General features: G+C 42.1%; 2 protein-coding genes across 3 annotated transcripts in view; both read right to left on the bottom strand.

Annotated features, from left to right (window-relative positions):
• Positions 1–1385: 1385 nt before the first annotated feature.
• LOC118340115 (tetraspanin-7-like) lies at positions 1386–6569 on the bottom strand. The gene is made up of 8 exons (XM_035677980.1): positions 6005–6569; positions 3925–4113; positions 3632–3706; positions 3458–3553; positions 2698–2853; positions 2516–2599; positions 2341–2412; positions 1386–2262 (listed from the first exon to the last, which is right to left on the bottom strand). Exons 1-7 carry the CDS (start codon positions 6083–6085, stop codon positions 2344–2346), a joined length of 750 nt encoding a protein of 249 aa, XP_035533873.1. The 5' UTR covers positions 6086–6569; the 3' UTR covers positions 1386–2262; positions 2341–2343.
• Positions 6570–7227: 658 nt separating this feature from the next.
• Positions 7228–18449, bottom strand: part of xdh (xanthine dehydrogenase) — a 12013-nt gene continuing 791 nt past the window's right edge. Inside the window, exons 2-35 of one of the 2 annotated variants that reach the window (XM_035677754.1) lie at positions 18316–18373; positions 17274–17370; positions 17020–17128; positions 16642–16768; positions 16451–16512; positions 16235–16327; positions 16075–16155; positions 15474–15618; positions 15265–15357; positions 14912–15063; positions 14636–14729; positions 13938–14047; positions 13675–13859; positions 13433–13598; positions 13243–13332; positions 12999–13168; positions 12798–12924; positions 12603–12722; positions 12158–12254; positions 11944–12068; positions 11697–11830; positions 11523–11610; positions 11304–11390; positions 11030–11221; positions 10808–10953; positions 10194–10275; positions 10023–10118; positions 9668–9871; positions 9490–9542; positions 9283–9397; positions 8376–8441; positions 8103–8291; positions 7852–8019; positions 7229–7595 (exon numbers count right to left, since the gene is read on the bottom strand). In XM_035677754.1, the coding sequence (XP_035533647.1) occupies positions 7545–7595; positions 7852–8019; positions 8103–8291; positions 8376–8441; positions 9283–9397; positions 9490–9542; positions 9668–9871; positions 10023–10118; positions 10194–10275; positions 10808–10953; positions 11030–11221; positions 11304–11390; positions 11523–11610; positions 11697–11830; positions 11944–12068; positions 12158–12254; positions 12603–12722; positions 12798–12924; positions 12999–13168; positions 13243–13332; positions 13433–13598; positions 13675–13859; positions 13938–14047; positions 14636–14729; positions 14912–15063; positions 15265–15357; positions 15474–15618; positions 16075–16155; positions 16235–16327; positions 16451–16512; positions 16642–16768; positions 17020–17128; positions 17274–17370; positions 18316–18373 (3972 nt within the window). In that variant the 3' untranslated portion in view covers positions 7229–7544. Of the gene's footprint in view, positions 7596–7851; positions 8020–8102; positions 8292–8375; positions 8442–9282; positions 9398–9489; positions 9543–9667; positions 9872–10022; positions 10119–10193; positions 10276–10807; positions 10954–11029; positions 11222–11303; positions 11391–11522; positions 11611–11696; positions 11831–11943; positions 12069–12157; positions 12255–12602; positions 12925–12998; positions 13169–13242; positions 13333–13432; positions 13599–13674; positions 13860–13937; positions 14048–14635; positions 14730–14911; positions 15064–15264; positions 15358–15473; positions 15619–16074; positions 16156–16234; positions 16328–16450; positions 16513–16641; positions 16769–17019; positions 17129–17273; positions 17371–18315; positions 18374–18449 lie in introns of both variants that reach the window. The other variant, XM_035677753.1, reaches the window with a different exon arrangement.

Raw genomic sequence — 18449 nt, 5'->3', positions numbered from 1 at the left:
ACCGTTGTTCTTGATGAGGCCCACGACTGTTGTGTCGTCTGTTGGTTCTACTCATTCATTTCTATTTGTTTGACTTGTTTTATCTTTTCTTTTTCTTGTATCATTTTATTTAACTTTTAAATATAACTTTTTTAAATACTAATTTCATTATATGATTTACAGTAGAAATGCACATTGTATAATTAAATGTCCTGGATGTTCATGTCTGTTTTCTGGTTGTTATTAAAGTACTTTTTAAGGTTGTATTTTATATATCTTTTCAGTATAAGTTACATACACAGGTCAAATTCATAGTTGCTTTAGTATTTATTTCTTTTTATTAAATTGGATGTATTTTTCGTTCTGCCTGTAACATTCTCATTAGTCTTGAACTGATTTCATGTTCTAAAATGCCTTACATATGGCCTAATAAACAACAATTTAATTAATTTATCATTATAATTAAAACAAGATGATTTATTTATTTAATTGGATTTTGACTAATCTGTTTACAACATGGGAACATTTATACATATATTTTATAATTTTATAGACTTATAGATGAAATTAAATTGAATTAATTTTCCTCTCCTAATCTAAACTTTTTATGATATTCAATGGCATCTTTGATATAATAAAAGTCAGATTATTTGTTATATTGTGTTTTTACACATTTTCACATCCTGAAAATTTAATTCAGCAAACTTCATTCACTTTTAAAGGCAGTGTTATTTTTGTTTTAATTTTCTGATTTTTCTTTTTCTTTTTTCTTTTATTTATTGTGTTTAGTTTCCTGAAATAGTTTCAGAAGTGTTTCCTGTTTCCTTGTGTTGGTGAAACACCGCCCCCCGCTGGCTGTTCATCAACATTAGTTTCCATATTCAGGTTCAAATTAGTATATTATTATTATTATTATTATACACTAAATAAATTATTATTTTTTTTTACCAGATTTGTGTTGTATTCATTTATTTTGTTAATTTTAACGACATAAAATAGAGTGAGAGTCACAATATAGTTGATACATTTGCTTCATGAAACCATTTTTAAGACTGGATGGGTCATAATTATATTAAAGGTAACATATATGACATCATGTCAATACATATATGTATTATATCAGCAAACAAATATCAGCTGTGAGTTGGTGATTGTTTGAAGTGTGTTTTACCTGTGAGGTAAAATTCATTCTTTTGTCAATGGAGCCTGGTTGGCTGTATTGTTTTGGTCTGAGATTCTGGTGCTTTAGTGACATCGAGTGGAAAATGAATTTCATACATAAAATCTTTAATAAAACACTTTTACTTTATAGGAATTATAAATATTAATAAGTAGGGCATTAAATATATTTAAATGAATCAGTCAATTGTCAATTTATAAATGACTTTATTTATGATTTGTCAACTTTATGAATATAATTATCTTCAATATATAAACCTTCAACATTATTGACTGAAATTTTAAGTTTTTATTTGTGATCAGATGAAGTTTTACAGTTTTAACACACAGCTTCACTCCCACTAAAAAAAACATTAAATTACTGTTAAATTAAGTGTCACATGAATTTGTTTCTGACGCCAACACTCATAACAACCTGACAAACAGCAAAGCAATATTATCAGTGATAACACATGGTGCGTTCAGGGGCCTCTGGGTCAGAAATTGGTCCCTAAAATGAACTCAAATATATCTCAACTCAACCTCTAACATAGTCTTTATCAGACTTTTAAATCAAAATGTACAAAAAGTTTTTAAATTTTATATTTACGTAAATATATTATATTTTTACAGAAAACACATCATCAACAAAATAAAAACTACAGGAAACGTTTCAGATTGACGCCCAAGGTGGCACCATGATATTATTCTCAATTTATTTACTATTGCTTATTCATTATTTCTTGACCTGAACCCACAAAAGAGTTTCATACAAAGGACTAGAGTTCATCTTCATGAAAGTGGCAAAAAAAACGATTAACACAGCTTCAGCCAATCCACATTCATTCTGTGTGACCTTTTTTTTTATTATTATACTTATTTGTCCACTTGGGGGCAGCAAAGAAAACCATGTGTTGTTGTATGTATCTGCAGTGAAATCTGACATTTTAGGCCACAACAATCTGAAAAATTAATCCTGGAGTGAGAAACAAAGAGCAGAGGGCAAGAAGTCTAAGAAATTCAGATATTTCAATAAATACAACAAGAGTGTCGTGGGATTTGTGTTTATACAAGATGCTGTGTGTCTCTCCCGGAGTTTACATGCTGACCTACATCGTCTCTTTTCTGTAAGAGAAAGAAATAAAAGGAACAATGAGCAGACGGAGGAGATGAACAACGAGAGTGAAATTGTGTTTGTGTTACCTGTCAAACCATCTCGTACTGGTTGGCGTTGATGAAGCGAGACAAACAGCATGCCAGAGACATCCCGATCAACTGAGACAGACAGATACAGAGGGGTTCATTTTCAATGCAGGACTTTGTATAGTGTCGTATTTGGTAGTATTCAGTTTCATTCTGTCTAGATTTTGTGTCATACCTGAGAGAAGGCAATGCCAAAGGTAACACCAGCGATGATTCCCATGTTTCCCTCTATGAAGGACGTCACCAACTCATAACAACCCTGCGGACACAGGTCACAGGTCACCATGCTAACAGACTGAGGCTAAAGCTAACAGGTCCCAGGTTATGATACCATGCTAACAGGCTAAAGCTTCCCACCTGTTTGTGGACTTTGTGAGCAGCCAGAGTTGCGTTCTTCAAGTCGGCTGAGCTGCAGTCAGAGAAACTAACACAGCAGCTGGCAGGAATCCCACTGACCGGAAAATACACACTGCTGAACCAGCTGGTGTAGTTATAAACTCCACAGCAGTGTAGCTGCAAAGACAGAAAGAAGATTAATAACCTGTGGGTGTTGATTTAACTGTACATTTATCACTGTATGTGAGGGTCTTATGGGTTGTCACATTGTTAGGAATACATTCTGGTGGGACAGGATGCCAAATTCTTATTTGTACTTGATCTTATTGCCACAACTACTTTTTGAAGTGATGATACATCAACACACAGTTGGGTTTCCAGCTTGTTTTTTTTGCTGCCCCCAAGTGGACAAAAAAATAAATCAATTCAGGTTTACCCACATAGCTTTAGTTGCCGAAATACAGTCCAAGCCTAAAACACTCAAATGAAGTAAAACAAAGGAACTAGCATGTTCCCATATAAGCTTTATTGTAAAAAATGTAGAGGACCAAGCATAGAACCCTGCGGAACCCCACAGGTAACTATGATCGTGTTGTGATCCTGTATGTGGAAGTAAGCAACTGTTTGCTAATATGTTAGCCAAACCTAATTTATAAGCCTAAAATATGCCAGTGATACATTTATAGCTTGTTCTTAATAAAGTGCAGTAATTAAATGAACCTGGGTGAAATAAAATCAGCTTTAGTATTACATGAAGAAAAAGAGAGAGAGGTAAACTTACTCTACGTTGAACACCGTCCACAGCCAGACTCCTGTCGTCTCGTCCGTCGTATCTCGTCACTGCTTCGCTGTACGTCGTGAGGAACGTCCCTTTAATCTAAACACACACACACAGTACGCAGTCAGTATGAGCCGTGCTGTCGGGGTAAAAGTGTTGCCTGTGGTCTGAAATAACCTCGTGGCGAAAGACAAATCCAGAGATTCCAGCGATGAGTTCAGTCATGAAGACCAGAGATAGGAACGCGGCGTACTACAGAGAGGTCGGAGGTCAGAAGTCAGAGGTCAGGTTAATAAAGATTATAGTGAAGTCATACTAACAGACTGTGGCTAAAGCTAACAGGTCCCAGGTCATTATATCATATAGTATATACTGACAGGGTATTTTTACAGTTTGGTATCAGTACTTTAACTTAGGTTAATGATGTGAACACTTCCTCCAACACTGCTCATAATCTGATGGACACAGACCAGTTTCAGCATCCAGGGGCGCCCCCTACAGGTAGCGAAGCAGCCAAACAGTCCGAACAGCACGATGGCGACTCCGGTGCCGGCGAGGATGTACGGAGCGTTGGAGGGGCCGCTGGAGATCAGCAGCATGTAGGGGCCCAACATGAACTTCCACCACAAACCCACCGACAGCAGGACAACACCTGTCACCTGAGGGGGGGGGGTACAAGTCAGACCGTCAGCCAATGAGGAGGCATTTAACCTGTGTGTGCGTGTGAGTGTGTGTGTGTGTGTTGAGCAGTGACTCAGTGTCACATGACTCTGTAATTAACTCTGACAGTGAAGTGATAAACTGACAAACAGACGGGAAGAAGAAACGAGTCGGAGCAACAGACTGTAGTACACACACTACTGTATACACTGTATGTATTGTACTGTATCTGTATATACCATATGTACACCTAAAACAGGAGAAGCAAAACAGTATGAGAAACCAGATGAAACAATAAAGAAAATATAACAAAAAACAATTTAAAAAAGGTGACAAAATAAAAATAAAGAAACAGTAAAACAATAAATAGTTTTGTGTTTATTGTTTATTTTCATGTTTTTGCCGATTATTATGTTTGTGAATCTAAATAGTTAGAATTCATCCATTAATGTAAACATACACATACATACACACATATATATATTGAGGTATTTACAGTATTTACACTGATACTTGTTGATAAGCTATAAGGATAAACAATAACAAACCCACTATTTTTGACAAATAAAACATGAAATTAAACAATATCTTTATTTTAAAGCATGAACTGTGTTTTACCAATTCTGTCCGGTGGTTTGAAAATGATTGTAAACTTATATTTTGGAAGTTGACGGTGATTAAAGGTGATTAATATAACATCAGGGAATGTAACTTTAAATTTAAGAAACTCCGATTAATGTATCGTTGGCGGATTAAAACTAACATTTGTTTGTTTCTGAATAGTTTACGTTTCAGTTTTTATCTGGACACTCTGTCCCGTTAATGTGGTTTATGAGGACGTCAGGTTTGTTCAGGTTCGGTGCATCAGACCAGCTGAGGGATGAAAGATGGGATGCTGCAGGGAGATGAATGAAGGAGGTGTTTGATTTTGACTCGTCCCGCTGTGCCTGTGTGAGCGTTTCAAACAGAGTGTGAGGCTGTGATGTTAAAACGCTCGACGTCTGGAGACGATAAGGAATAAAAGACGTTGTTTGTGCAGCAGGCGACAGATTGTGTTTGTGAGACTCAAAAATCTAACTTCACTTAAGCAACAAATAACATCTTTAAAATCCACAAAAACAGTCTGACTTCTCAGAAAGTCACCGCAGATTAAATATTGATCAAATATCAGTATGATTATTAAAGATACTAGTTTGTTAATTTTTTGTCTAAAACTATAATGCACTGAGCTTGTTTCTTCTTTAGTAATAATTTAATTGTAAAAGGGTCAAAATGAGGAAAAAAATCAAACAACAAACAGTAACTTTAAGAAATCTAAATAAAAAACAATGAACATTTAAATACCGACAGGACGAGACAGCAACCAGGACTAAACAGCAGCCTGGACGAGACAGCAACTTGTGCTAGGCTGCAACATCCTGAGCGACATCCAGAACTAGGCTACGATGTGGTCAGGCAGCAATCAGGAGACAACAGAGTCGATTTAAGTTCTGAATGTATTGATTGTCTTATTAACGTGACTGAGATCATTTATTCGACTGTTACTGACAGTATTTCTTATTTTTGTCGGTGTTGTATTTTCAGGTCTTCATTATCGTCTGTGTGTCACAGCTCCGGCATCCTCCTCATTCCTCAGTGCAGATAATTACTGAACCTACTCTGACAACTGACCTCTGACCTGTAACTGACCTCTGACCTCAGCACTCCTCACTCCTGATATCTGACATTATATACCATGTTAAAAAGGATTTTAACTATCACTAAACTATAATAAACAATGCTATTTGCTCGATGGTGATGAATCTTTAGTATCATCATCCCAATAACTTTAAGAAAAAAAAGCTGATGTGAAAATGTGATAAAAAAGATGAGTAAAAAGTGTTTTCTCACCCAGAAGATGAAGGAGTAGAGCAGCAGCAGCGTCTTCAGACAGAAGATCACCGGTTTAGTTTCCATCCTCCTGGGAGCCATAATCCAACTGAAGACCAGGACTCTCTCTCACTGGGTCTCTTTAGTCTCCCTCCCCTCCTTTATTCCTGAGTCTCTCTCTCTCCTGCTCTCTCTGAAATTCACAACAATTCAGTAAATCTTGGAACACTATCAAAGTCAGTGAACAAATGACCAAACTGTTACTAAACACTGGCATAAAAACTGTGCAGAAAGAAATGAAAATGGTCCAAAAATTCAACGAAACGGTATAAAATTAAAAAGAAATCTTAAAAGAAAGGAGAGAACAAAAAATGCTCACAAAATTACAGTTTAAAACGAAGATGGTTGTACGATCATGTGAGACAACAAAAATGTACAAATATGGACTAAAAACAGCACAATTAAGGCAAGAAATGTGCAAAAAAAACTTAAACAAAAAGGGACAAAATGTCACAAAAACCCTGAAACGTTACAATATCTGCACACATTTTGGGAAACAGTGGTGTGAATATTGCACTAAAATTGCACCAAAATAAAACATATAAAATTGTAAAACAAATAAATACAACAACAAAAAATTGCAATCATGAAACAAAAGAGCAAAAAAAGCACAAAAAACTTGGTGTTTGGAAAACAGTGGAGCAAATATTAAAATGGCACCAAACAATTGTACAAAAATGGCAGCCGTATACGGGTGGGACCCGACTTACATTTGGTGCCAGAACACAGCCGACTGTACCGACAATCTGCCCAACGTTATTATTAAATTATCATTATTAAATAAAGATCTTACCTGCCAATTCAGCAGTGGGCACTAATTTAATAATCAGCAAATATCGGATCGGTAATCCTCAGTAATGTCTGAATGTAAGAAACCCGCAGTGGCAGCAAAGTTTCTACAGTCCGAATGAGACACAGAACAAACATGTGACCCTCATACTTCACGCTCTGACCACACAATTTACAAGGAGGTGACCCTGGGGGAGTCCGGCCCACTGTGACACCTCACCGCGAAGGTCCACAAACCCTCCCATCAGCCATCACTGCTGCAGCCAATCTATTCTTATTCTCTCTGATGTTTGCTGTTCATCTGGAATAAACTCCACAAACTCCACAGAGCAGCTTTAACTAACTGTCTTTGGCAGAAATAAATGGAGGGAAAGTCCAGAAAATCGATCCAAACTTTTATTTCATTCATTTCATATAACATAACAGTGATCAGTTAATTCACATATTTCATTTTGTGTGTATACAGCTGAAGTCTAAGTGTAGCACCAATCAGTTTATTACAGCTGTGAGGAGCTGAAATATTAATATTTCATCAGCGTATCAGTCATGTACGTTTTTTTATTCCCCAATTGCTTTATGCCGCTGACCCTCAGTGAGAGACAGCGTGTTACTGCTCCGACAGGCAGGAAACAAACACTGCGCGCGGATGTAGTTCCACAGATTGTCCAGTGAGTGTCAGCGGTGGTCTCTTCTGTCTCTGTGGGTTGACGTCCTAGACCTGTACAGACCAGGGCTTAAAGGTTCCGGGTTCTGCAGGAGGACACTGCAACAGAAAAACAGAAGGCGATACAGTATTTCCTGTGTGTACGGTAGCTTGAGTTCTAGGCCTCTTGGTGTTCCTCCACATTAGCAGAAAGACTACGATACCATATGTATGACTATTTGATCTGCTGATTTTAGATGAGCTGATAATACTTTCCTAATACTCTTCATACTTTCTTGTCAGTGCCCAATCCTTCCTGAGGAGTGTCTCTATTAATAACTGAAACCAACACAGACAGATTTTTGAGCTTTCGTACCAGTTTGGTGAATCGGTCACTGCAAGCATTGCGGATCCTCTCGGCAGAGGCGGGGCTGTCTAGCCTGAAGGGGCCGCTGATGCCTGACTCCGCCCGGGCGGCGCTGATGGCATCTTTGATGGCGTAGAAAACCGATGCTGCCAGAAAGAGAGGAGGCTCGCCCACAGCCTGGAGAGAAAAGCGTCCCAGATAAATGTTCTCTGTAAATGCTACTGTGTTTAAAATGTTCTCCACAGCATTGGTGGCGTTACCTTGGAGGCGAAGATGGCTTTGTCATTCGGTGCGTCGCGGAGCAGTGAGACAGTAAGCTGGGTGGGAATGTCACCGAAGGCCGGGATCTTATAAGAACCAGGACCCCGAGTGAGTAGGACACCCTGGGGGGAATAATGAAGCTCCTCCAGGGTGAAGAGACCCAGACCCTGCATGAACGCCCCCTCCACCTGAAGAGACACAGAGATGCCAGAGGTCATAAAATCTGCTTTAGTTAGTTTTCCAAAGACTGATTCCTTTACTGATTGACCCACCTGTCCGATGTCTATAGCTGGGTTGAGGCTGTGACCGACGTCCATCACGATGGTGGTACTCAGGTTCTACAATACAAACATAACATACAATAAATTATAATAAATATAATCTCCATAATATTTAGCATCTTGTCCAAAGGCTGCGGCAGGTGAATGGATGTTTAATTCAGATTTACATTGGAGATGTATTTGATTGGATTTTACTGAATTAACTCTTCATAAGCCCCGCCTCTATTTGTTCTGTGCACCAATAACAGTTGAGCAAGCCTCGGTCAACTTTCTCCTTTCCTGTACTTATATACTATATATATACTAGATAGATAAATGAGACAATTTAAGTTTGCTAATGTTACCAAAACACTAGCTAACTACCAAGCTAATTTACATTAATTGTTTGCAAACTACTACAAACACTGGATAATTGCTTTGCTGAAATTACCTTGAGATGTGACTGCTTGTATTCACTTTTATCTTTTAACCATCTTCAAAATGTAGTTGTCTTTTTCAACTAGATTAAGCCTGACATACATATCTAAGTACAGGAAAGGAAGTAGACTGAAATTCCAAAAGGGGCGGGGATAAGGAAGGGTCAGTGCCCTTATGTGGATATATATGTGGACAGAGAAAGTTGCATCAGTGCTAGCCTCGTCTGTGTTAGAAAGACAACCACGTTCTAAAGATGGTTAAAAGATAAAAGCAACAAACATAATCACATCTTAAGTTAGCAAAATGTCTGGAGATCTTTAAAAGCAGACTGGGACTGGTTCCCAGGGGTGCCAGTTACCTACAAGATGGTATCATCGGCATATAGTAAAGTATAGTAAAGTACATAACACAGAAGCCTAATATTGATCGTTGTTTTCATATTTATTTTTGTAGCTGAACATTTCCTTCAATAAATACACACCTTGTGAGCTCCAGTCAGGCAGTCGATCTCTACCTCTGAAGAAGCCACCCCGTAGCTGAAGTAGTTAAACGCTCGGCCCGAGTTCGAGTCGAAGTCATAACCGAGATCTGGAGTCCTGATAAGAAACAGAAAAATGTAAATAAAGTCTGTCTGGGACTTTATTTATCAGCAGATTTACTGAACCGGCGACTCCCTCATTGAACTCACTTGTAAAAGCCATTTGCACTGAGGTTTACTCTGTCGAAATACGCTGCTTTCACCTGAAACAGACAGAAATACACCACGACCATTCAAAACTGGAAATGTGGACAGATTAAGTAATTAAGGGATTATAGTAGCGATATTACTACAAGTACTAGCATATATTCTTAATACTTCAGCTCACCCAGTCCTCCCATGTCCCTTTGGGGTTATTGGTCTTGTACAGTTCCAGACGTTTCATGAGGGTCTCACAGGCGTTCTGCACGGCAGCTCCATTGAGGTCTGAGGAGGCGGAGGCAGCCGTGGGGCTGGTGTTGGGGACCGTGTTGGTGCTTGTCTCTGAGATGTGGATCTTCGAACAGGGGATACCCAGAACCCTGCTGGCAACCTGGACGCAAAAACTGTTTGTTAAGACTTTTGTACTTAAGTACAGCATTCGTTAGCTCAAGTGCAACATTAATGGCTGAATGAAAGGTAGGAAATCAAAAGGTGAAATTAATGAGCTAAAAACTGCATATTGGTTTGTTAAGCTCAGGTACCTGGACCATCTTGGTGTGGAGTCCCTGTCCCATCTCAGTCCCACCGTGGGTCAACAGCACCGAGCCGTCTGTGTAGATGTGAGCCAGAGCTCCGGCCTGCAGACACAAAGAGAATGAGGTACAAACCATCCAGCATCAAACTGTTCGTTAGTCAATGTTGTTGGGTCAGACCTGGTTGAGGAAGACAGCGGTGAAGCTGATGCCAAACTTGGTGGGGACGATGGCGAGGCCTCGTTTGGTCCACCGGTTCTGTCTAAAATTAAAACAAAGAAATTTGTTCGACAACTCAACAGTCTCAGAACTCTTCAAATTCATCTCTTAAGGCAGTGGTTCCCAATCTGTGGATCAGGGTGGTGTGTACGGTGTAGAACTTGAAATACTTCCACACGCTGCTACTCAGATATTTTGGTGCTGGGACTCTCCATTCAGGATTGCTTTGCTCGCTACTGTCCACCATGTTCATAGTAAACAACATAACATTATTAGCTTAGTTAGCTTACAGGTCAGTAGGTCGGGCTGATAGTGGAGAGCTCTCTACTGGATCACAAGGATACCTACTTCAAATTACCTAACTAGTCTGCGAACAATTAATGTAGATTAGTTTGCAAGCGTTTTGCAAACTTAAGATGTGACTGTGTTGTGCAGTTTTGAATTTGAAACAGGTCATTAAAGTTCAAAAAGTAACTTAGTTCCTGTTGTCAGACAGTTTTATCCAAACCATAAATCCTGGTTCCGGGACCTTCCGTTGGACTGTTTTTACTTGTTGTGCTCAATAGTGCTTTTACCTGTTGTAAAGGTCGACGGCGGCTCGGCGTTCCTGGTATACGGAGCGTGACAGGCACTCATCCCAGCAGCGGTCCAAGGTGAACTGATCCAGGATCTGGTTGTAGGGTGTCAACTCCCCTTCCACATACAGGTTCAACCGACGCACCTGCAAGAGGACGGAGTCACTGACTGGACGCTACTCACCAACCAGCGTGTCTGACTTTATTCATCCACCTACATACCTCCTCTGACGGCTTGCCCAGACTCTGCGCCACATCGTTCATCCAGCTCTCGGTTACCATCATGCCTTGTGGCCCTCCGAATCCCCTGAAGGCTGTATTGGACGGCAGGTTGGTGCGGCACAGGTAACCCTGGCCGCGTACATTGGCTACACTGTACGAGTTCTCCATGTGGAACAGAGCTCGCTCCAGGACCTCAATGAACACAGACAGGTGATAACATCAGTACGTCATCAGCATATAGTGTCATAATAACTCAGTTAGTAAAGATACTCACTGATAGAGAGAGGTCCATGGAGTTTCCTGTGTTGCTGTAGTACGACACGTCCAGAGCCACGACCTTACCACTGTTTAGATAACCCACCTAGAGCAAGAGGAGAAGAAGTGATTAGTAAAGTTTCAAGACTGAAGCTACAACAATCTAGATCTAAACTGACAAAGATAGCAAAAGGTAGGCTACGTAGCTAGCTAACAATTAGTTAGTCAGCTATCCCACCTTGTATTTTCCATAAAAGGGGTGTCTTCCTCCAGTGATCAACATGTCCTCGTCTCTGTCCAACATACACCTCACGGGTCTCTTCAGCCTGACACAAGAGAGCAGGAAATGATGATAAACATACATTTCATTTCAAAATAAGAACCTCTAATTAAAGGTGACTGTCAGACGTACTTGTTGGCTGCCACGGCGACCACAGTGGACAACACGGTGGTCCGGCTCTCCTTCCCGCCGAAGCCTCCCCCCATCCTCTTCACCCGGACCACCACCCTGTTAGCGGGGACACCCAACGCCTTCGCCACCAGAGACTGATGGAGACACACACCGCCGTTCAGTTACAGTATTGTTGATACCTGTGTTTACCTGAGTATAATTACCTGTGTTTTGCAGTATTATTACCTGTGTTTTGCAGTATTATTACCTGTGTTTTGGAGGCAGATTGTGTAGAAGCAAAGACCTCCATCTCTCCGTCCTCTCCTCGGGGAACAGCCAGAGTGACATTTGTCTCCAGGTAGAAATGTTCCTGACCTCCAATGTGCATCTCACCTGTCAATAATCAATTGATAATTAGTCAGTGATGAATAACTGATGATCGTCTGAAATCAGTACGAAATCCTACACACAGACGTTCCTACCTTCCAGGATGTGGTCGGCCTGTTTGAACCCAGCCTCCAGGTCTCCCTTCTGGATGGTTCTGATTGGCTGATAGAAGGACTGGGCGGCGATGGCTTCCTGTCAATTAAACAAACAACAGATTTATTATAAGATTTATAATTAACATGCTAATATTAGCCAGATTCAGTGGTAACAAACAAAATTGTGGTTTTTTTTATCTTGTTTTCACTGTTTTTGTTATCTGTAGCCTTGTTAAGAAAGGTGCAATACAAGTAATGTTTATTATGAAACAAACCCATAATGGCTAACTGTAGGCAAACCTAACAGTAATGCTAATGGGGCATGTTGCTTCTTAGCATTAGATGTTCCACTCTCCTGCAGCTCATTTGGAAACTTTGTCTCATTTTACAAAAATAGTCCACTTGCTTGCTCACTAACATTATGGCTAACAAAATACTATCTCACCTGGATGGTGACGACCGCCGGCAGCTCTTCATATTGGATCCTGACGGCTTTGGCGGCTCTCTGAGCGTGAAGCTGAGTGTCGGCCACCACGGCGCCGATGATGTGACCCACACAGGTCACCTGCACAGAAAACAGAAACGTCACCAACCTGGACATCAAGCCGTCAGAGTCAGCTGATTGGTCGGACAAACGCACCTGGTGGCGGGCGATGACGGTCTCGTCATATACGATTGGTCCGGTGGCATTACTGCCAGGGATGTCATCGGCAAACACGCAGCACACAACGCCGGGCATCCGCTCTGCTGCTGAGCTGTCTATAGAGCTGGGACACACACCTGTGTTAGACAGGACAGGTGTGTGTGCTGCACAGGTGTGTGTGTGAGGTGTGCGTCTTACAGGATGTTGGCATGTGCTTTGCTGCTGGTGACGAGCGCCAGGTAGAGCTCGTTCTCGTACAGCGGCACGTCGTCGCAGTAAACTGCCTCGCCGGTTGCCTGCTTCAGGGCCGACAGGTGCATCATGGGGCGGCCCACCGCGTCGTCCTGGCTCCGCCCCTCCGGCACCGCCTGGAGAACACATGTGACACTGACACACCTGGATGCTAACGCTGGGACTGTAACCGAGTTGTAAGTGTGGTTACCTGGTAGATCTGAACACTGGACGGAGTCTCAGGATGGTAAATCTCTGCGGCGCTCAGACAGTTGGCCCCGACCTCGGCCACATTCACACCCTGACGGACAAAACATCAGAACAAACCGATTCAGTGAAAGATCCAGATAACCTTATTCAGCATAGCTACCCTTATTGCTAGAATGGATTTTAGGTTGAACCTGCGCTCTGAGCTTCTGCAGCACCATCAGGTAGAACTTGTAGAAGAGGCTGAGGGTCAAAGTTTGCCGGTATGTCACCATGCCGCCTGGCGCAGAGGGGTCGAGGGTCATCTCCTCAGCCAATGAGGAGCACGGCCTTCTTCCAGGTAGCTCCTCCCCCCACCGCCTGGTGCTGACATCAGAGAGAGTTACGTCCTTCCTTCTTCTGGTTCTTACATTCTAAAACAATCTGCGTGGGTTACCTTCCCAGCAGTCTGCTCGCCGTCTTCTTCGCCAGTACGGTGGTCGCCGCCATGCCGCCGTAGCTGAGGATCAAGTCCTCGACAACGTCGGTCCCGGGAGTTATGGTGACGCTCATTGCCGCCGTAACGATGCTGATGTCGTCCTCGCGGCGAGGAGACTGTTTGAAGGCCGAGACGAACTGATTCTGAAGAGGGAAAACACCAGTGTCAGTCTGTTGCTAGGTTACTGACAGCCGTTGCTAGGTGACAGACGCTGTATCTACCTTTTTGCTGTACGGGATCTCTACGGACAGCAGGACCTCCTGCGGTCGCAGAGTCGTCTTCCTGTAACCTGTGAAGAAACTGTCGTCCATCTGAACCACACGACTGCCATCTGACAGACAGACAGAGGTTATTGGTCAAAGGTCAGAAGGTTTGGAGTTCATATTCATGTCCCTGTTTACAAACTGTAGTAAAACCTTAAACATCAGCAGAATAACTCTGTAATGCTGCCTTTAAGGGCAGTAGGATATATGATAACTAGTCATGTAAATAGGACAATAAAAGTCTTTGTGATGAAAGTTGATCACAAACCGTGATATAAACTTATATAACGAGTGTTTACAGGCAGACAGAGTGACTCAGCAGCTTCGAGAGAAACAAGAGCCTTCAGATTAAAGGTCACCTGAACGCCTCCTGACAAATATGGAGCAAGTAAACACACCACGACAACACACGGGTATATTTCTAAGTGTCGTACAGTATCACGACTTTATATGAAGTATCCAGATAAAGCACCTGTCAAAATAAACTTTTAAAATTTCAAAATAAAATACAGACTAAAGATGAGTTTATAACAATTTAAAGGCGTGTGTGTTCAGCAGTTTTATCTGTGAACTCTGATCTCAGTAAAAAACAGATTCCTGGAATATACACACAGATGAATGTGTGTGTGTGTGTGTGTGTGTGTGTCTGTGTGTACCTTTGTCCATCAGTGTGAGTTTGCAACCGGCCGCCATAAAAACAGGGTTGAGGTCTGAAATGGGGCTGGCTGTCATGATGTTCCCACCAACCGCCTGAAAACACAAAAACACCATGATGATGAAACACTGAACACAACACGATGAGAATATATAACACAGAGGTTTTTATGGACAGAAATATTCTTTAGGTGATGTTCTGTGTGATATGTGGGTCCTTTAGGCAGAGATGAACTGGCTCTGTGTATTTACTGGAAATAAACTATGGTTTGACTCACGGCTACATTGCGTATCTGCAGTCCGGCGAACCAGCGCAGTTGTTCCAGGACAGCGAGAAAGACTTCGGTCTGATGAGGAGGAAGAGTCTTCACCATCTCCTTCAGCACCGCCCCCATGTGGCTGAGAGTGCACCCCGCACCAAAAACGACACCTAAAACACACAAAAACACTGTTTCAGTCTCGTTTTTAAATGTTTATTCTGACTTTAAGCCGTGCTAGCATAAAACATGAAAGTTTGGGTCAGGTTCATAGCCAATTTAGCCTAACAGTCAATAATGAAGGAAATCAAATCAATCCTATATTTGAAATATAATGTCATATTTTTTGCTTTTTGAACAGTATTATCACTCACCGTCCTCAGTGTACGTCACTGTGTTCAGTTCGGGGATGAAGGCTGGAGCTAAGATAACTGGGTACACCATGTTCTTAAACTTCACCTCGATACCTAAGAGCCCACAGCGAGTGAGTGAACGAGTGAGTGAACGAGTGACTGAATAAATGAATAAATTAATGTATGGATAAATGAATGAATGAATCAGTGTTTATGAGCGACAGACTGACCCACTTCAGTGTTTCCCACCACCACTCGGGCGTCTGGATGTTCCCATTTCAGACGCAGAAACTCTTCAAGGCTGTCGGGCTGCAGCCACACCGCCCTGTTGCCACGGAAACACAGCGAGCCCGACCTTTGACCTTTGGTGAGAGACTAGATAGGAAGAAGGAGAGAGAACAAAACAACAGCGTTTAGATTGTTGTTTATTATTTTTTGTCTTCTGTTTGGGGAAAAAAACAGTGAAAATCTTGCAACTACAGTTCCCATAATTCTTTGGGGGTATAAACAGGAAGTATGTACCACCATTAAATTATGCTGAATTAGCTGTTAGCAGTTCCCGTTTGCTTTACACTAAAGTAACAGTAAATATAAGTTTCATGGGGACTTTAAAAGGAAGTGAAAATCACACTGAATCTAAAAATACATGTCATGTGTTCAGGTATGACTCAAAGAAATATATAAATTATATATACACTATATACGTTTATATGCAGATGATATCCTGGTTTATATCGCGATAAGTTCAAATTCACTTAATTTAACAACATAAAAAGTTTAAAATCTGCCACTTGATAATGAGTGTTTGTGTTTTGGTGTGTGTGTGTTTACCATGAGCTCAGGAGGGAAGATGACCTCCTGCGTGGGGTCAAAGGGCGCAAAGTTGGTTGCGGTGAACAGCGTTGTGGCTTCCTGCACAAAAACACACAGTTTACAGTCAGAAACATGTTGGTTTGAAATCGGTTTGTATAAAATAACACCTTAGACTTACGTCAGTGTCTTCCTCTGAGCTTTTCTCAGCTCCGTTCCCATTGGCCATACAGCAGCCGTTCTCCCGCCCCCTGCCGCCACAGCACCCCCCCTCCTGGAGGAACAAACAATGTATGAATGAATCAGACTCGTGGCTCAAAAGGTGGTGTATGTACAGGTAAACATGTCTGTGATTTGTTGTGTGCTTTGAAACACACCAACTGTGTTTGTGTCTCACCACAGTGAAAGTTTTGTACCCCTCCAGTATCGGTCTGTATCCGGTGCAACGACACAGATTTCCTGCAAAAAATATGATTTCCTTAGTGCTGTCAGTGTAGATCAGAAACGTTTTTAATGTAATTTAAGGGCAGTTCTAGCTACTAATAATAATAACTACATTTAACAATGCTAAGCGGTCTCTGACAGTACCTTGGAAAGCCTCCTCAACATCGGCCATTTTGGGTGTGGGGTTGTTCCTCAGCAGGGCGTACATGGACATGACGATCCCCGGAGTGCAGAACCCACACTGAGAGCCGTGAGCCCTCGCTATTCGCTCCTGAAACATTTAAAAGATTCTGTTGTAAAACGTGTTAAAACACACTGAAGATCCGGAACCTTAAAGCTGCGTTAATCAACAATGAATCATAAGTTACTACTGAAGCTACTGAAATCGTTGTCAGCTTGTTGTGCAGAGGTCAGTTGATGCCTTTGAAAAAGAAATGAAATGACGCCGCAAGGAGCCCTACAGCATCATGAAGTGGAGGACCCAGCAGCAGCACGTACGTACGAGTTCAATGTGTGTCTTACCTGCACAGGATGTAATTTTCTTGCCACGCTGCCGATACCCTCCACGGTCGTCACGGCGACCAGGTGTAGGGAGCAGAGGGGGGCGAGGCAGGCGTTGACGGCGTAGTGACTGGACCGGAGTTAAAGACTGTTAATCTGCTCACTGTGAAATCAGTTTGTCATCATTGAAAGGTTTCAGATGGGAGCACATGACGGGACGCCTTATCAGCATGCACACACACACACACACACACACACACACTGTTTAAGGATACAGCAGCTGTTGAGTGTGTGTTTGGTATCTGGAGACCATGACGGTGCAGGCTCCACAGCCGCCCTCAGCACAGCCCAGCTTGGTTCCTGTTAAACCCACTGAACACACACACACACACACACACACACAGTTTACAGTGGATTCACTGAATCATTGACGGCGACGCGTGATTGTCCTCAGAGTCCAGTCACGCTGTGGGAGACACACTCTGACCTCCAGGCCGTTAAAGACTAAACTGACTGTTTCTACTGTAAATGAGTCCATGACCATAACAGGAGTCCTCGATTCAGACAATACTGGACTCTATGTGGACACCTGGGAGTCTGTTCTCGTAGAGATGTTAGTCCTTGAGGAGGTCCCATTGGTCAGGGGGTCTCTGAGATGGTTCCAGGTTTGTAGGACCCATGTAACCTGTTTTCAGGGGCCTTCATCAGCAAGTCCTAAAAACTTCTCCAACCTCCTCAAGGACTCTCCAGGTGCTTCAAAACCCTGTTACACAGTTCGTACTGGTCTTGCCTACAGTCCAGCTCTGATGTCAAATGAAAGCCAGATTTCTTTCCAGCTGTTCCAGGATGTAAACTTTATTCTGACTTTGACCTGCTGATTGTTGTCTCAGAGACGGTCACTGACCTCATTCTGCTTGGAAGGGAACCAATAAACCAACCTCAGGACCATAAAACACTCGTATAAAGACCAGAAACATCAGTCGTAGCTTTCTGTCTTACAGCTGAACAGGTTGTACTACGTTGGGTTTGCTTTATGGATTGTGTCAGAGGATTTCTGTCAATCTGGAAATCTGTCTAATGCTCAGACGATCGTCCACCAACAACCAGACTGTACAGTGAGCGAGGACAGCATGATAAAATAAGAAGTGAAACCTCTGGAGTGTGGATATAAAGTTGTGAAACAGGAAACCTGATGTATCACTCGATCAGAACAGTTTGAAACAGGACAGCACGGACCAGTGAGACTGCACGTGATCCTGTATTCATACTGTGTGTGTGTGTGTGTGTGTGTGTGTGTGTGTGTGTGTGAGCACCTACATTTCCTCCTCAGATACGTCAGCAGAGTCATCTCAGGGTCCGCGTTCCTCTCAACGATCTGCAGCACAAACAGAAGGTTCGACCATAATGCCTCGATTACCGTCTCTGGCGACACCTAAGAGTCCATTACTGTC

This window comes from Morone saxatilis, unplaced genomic scaffold (assembly GCF_004916995.1).
Source record: "Morone saxatilis isolate NCDOM2014 unplaced genomic scaffold, NCSU_SB_2.0 Contig6, whole genome shotgun sequence".
NCBI lineage: Eukaryota > Metazoa > Chordata > Actinopteri > Moronidae > Morone > Morone saxatilis.
The sequence above is the reverse complement of the archived record's forward strand: the minus strand, read 5'-3'. Positions and strand labels throughout refer to the sequence as shown.

What these genes read in the sequence shown, in the direction of transcription:
- LOC118340115 (XM_035677980.1), bottom strand. Translation starts at nt 6,085, where the DNA reads ATGGCTCCCAGGAGGATGGAAACTAAACCGGTGATCTTCTGTCTGAAG. An exon ending in GCCCCTGGATGCTGAAACTG is followed by an intron (nt 3,707 to 3,924) that starts GTCTGTGTCCAT and finishes ACCTCTCTGTAG; the next exon opens with TACGCCGCGTTCCTATCTCT. An exon ending in CTCACAAAGTCCACAAACAG is followed by an intron (nt 2,600 to 2,697) that starts GTGGGAAGCTTT and finishes CTGTGTCCGCAG; the next exon opens with GGTTGTTATGAGTTGGTGAC.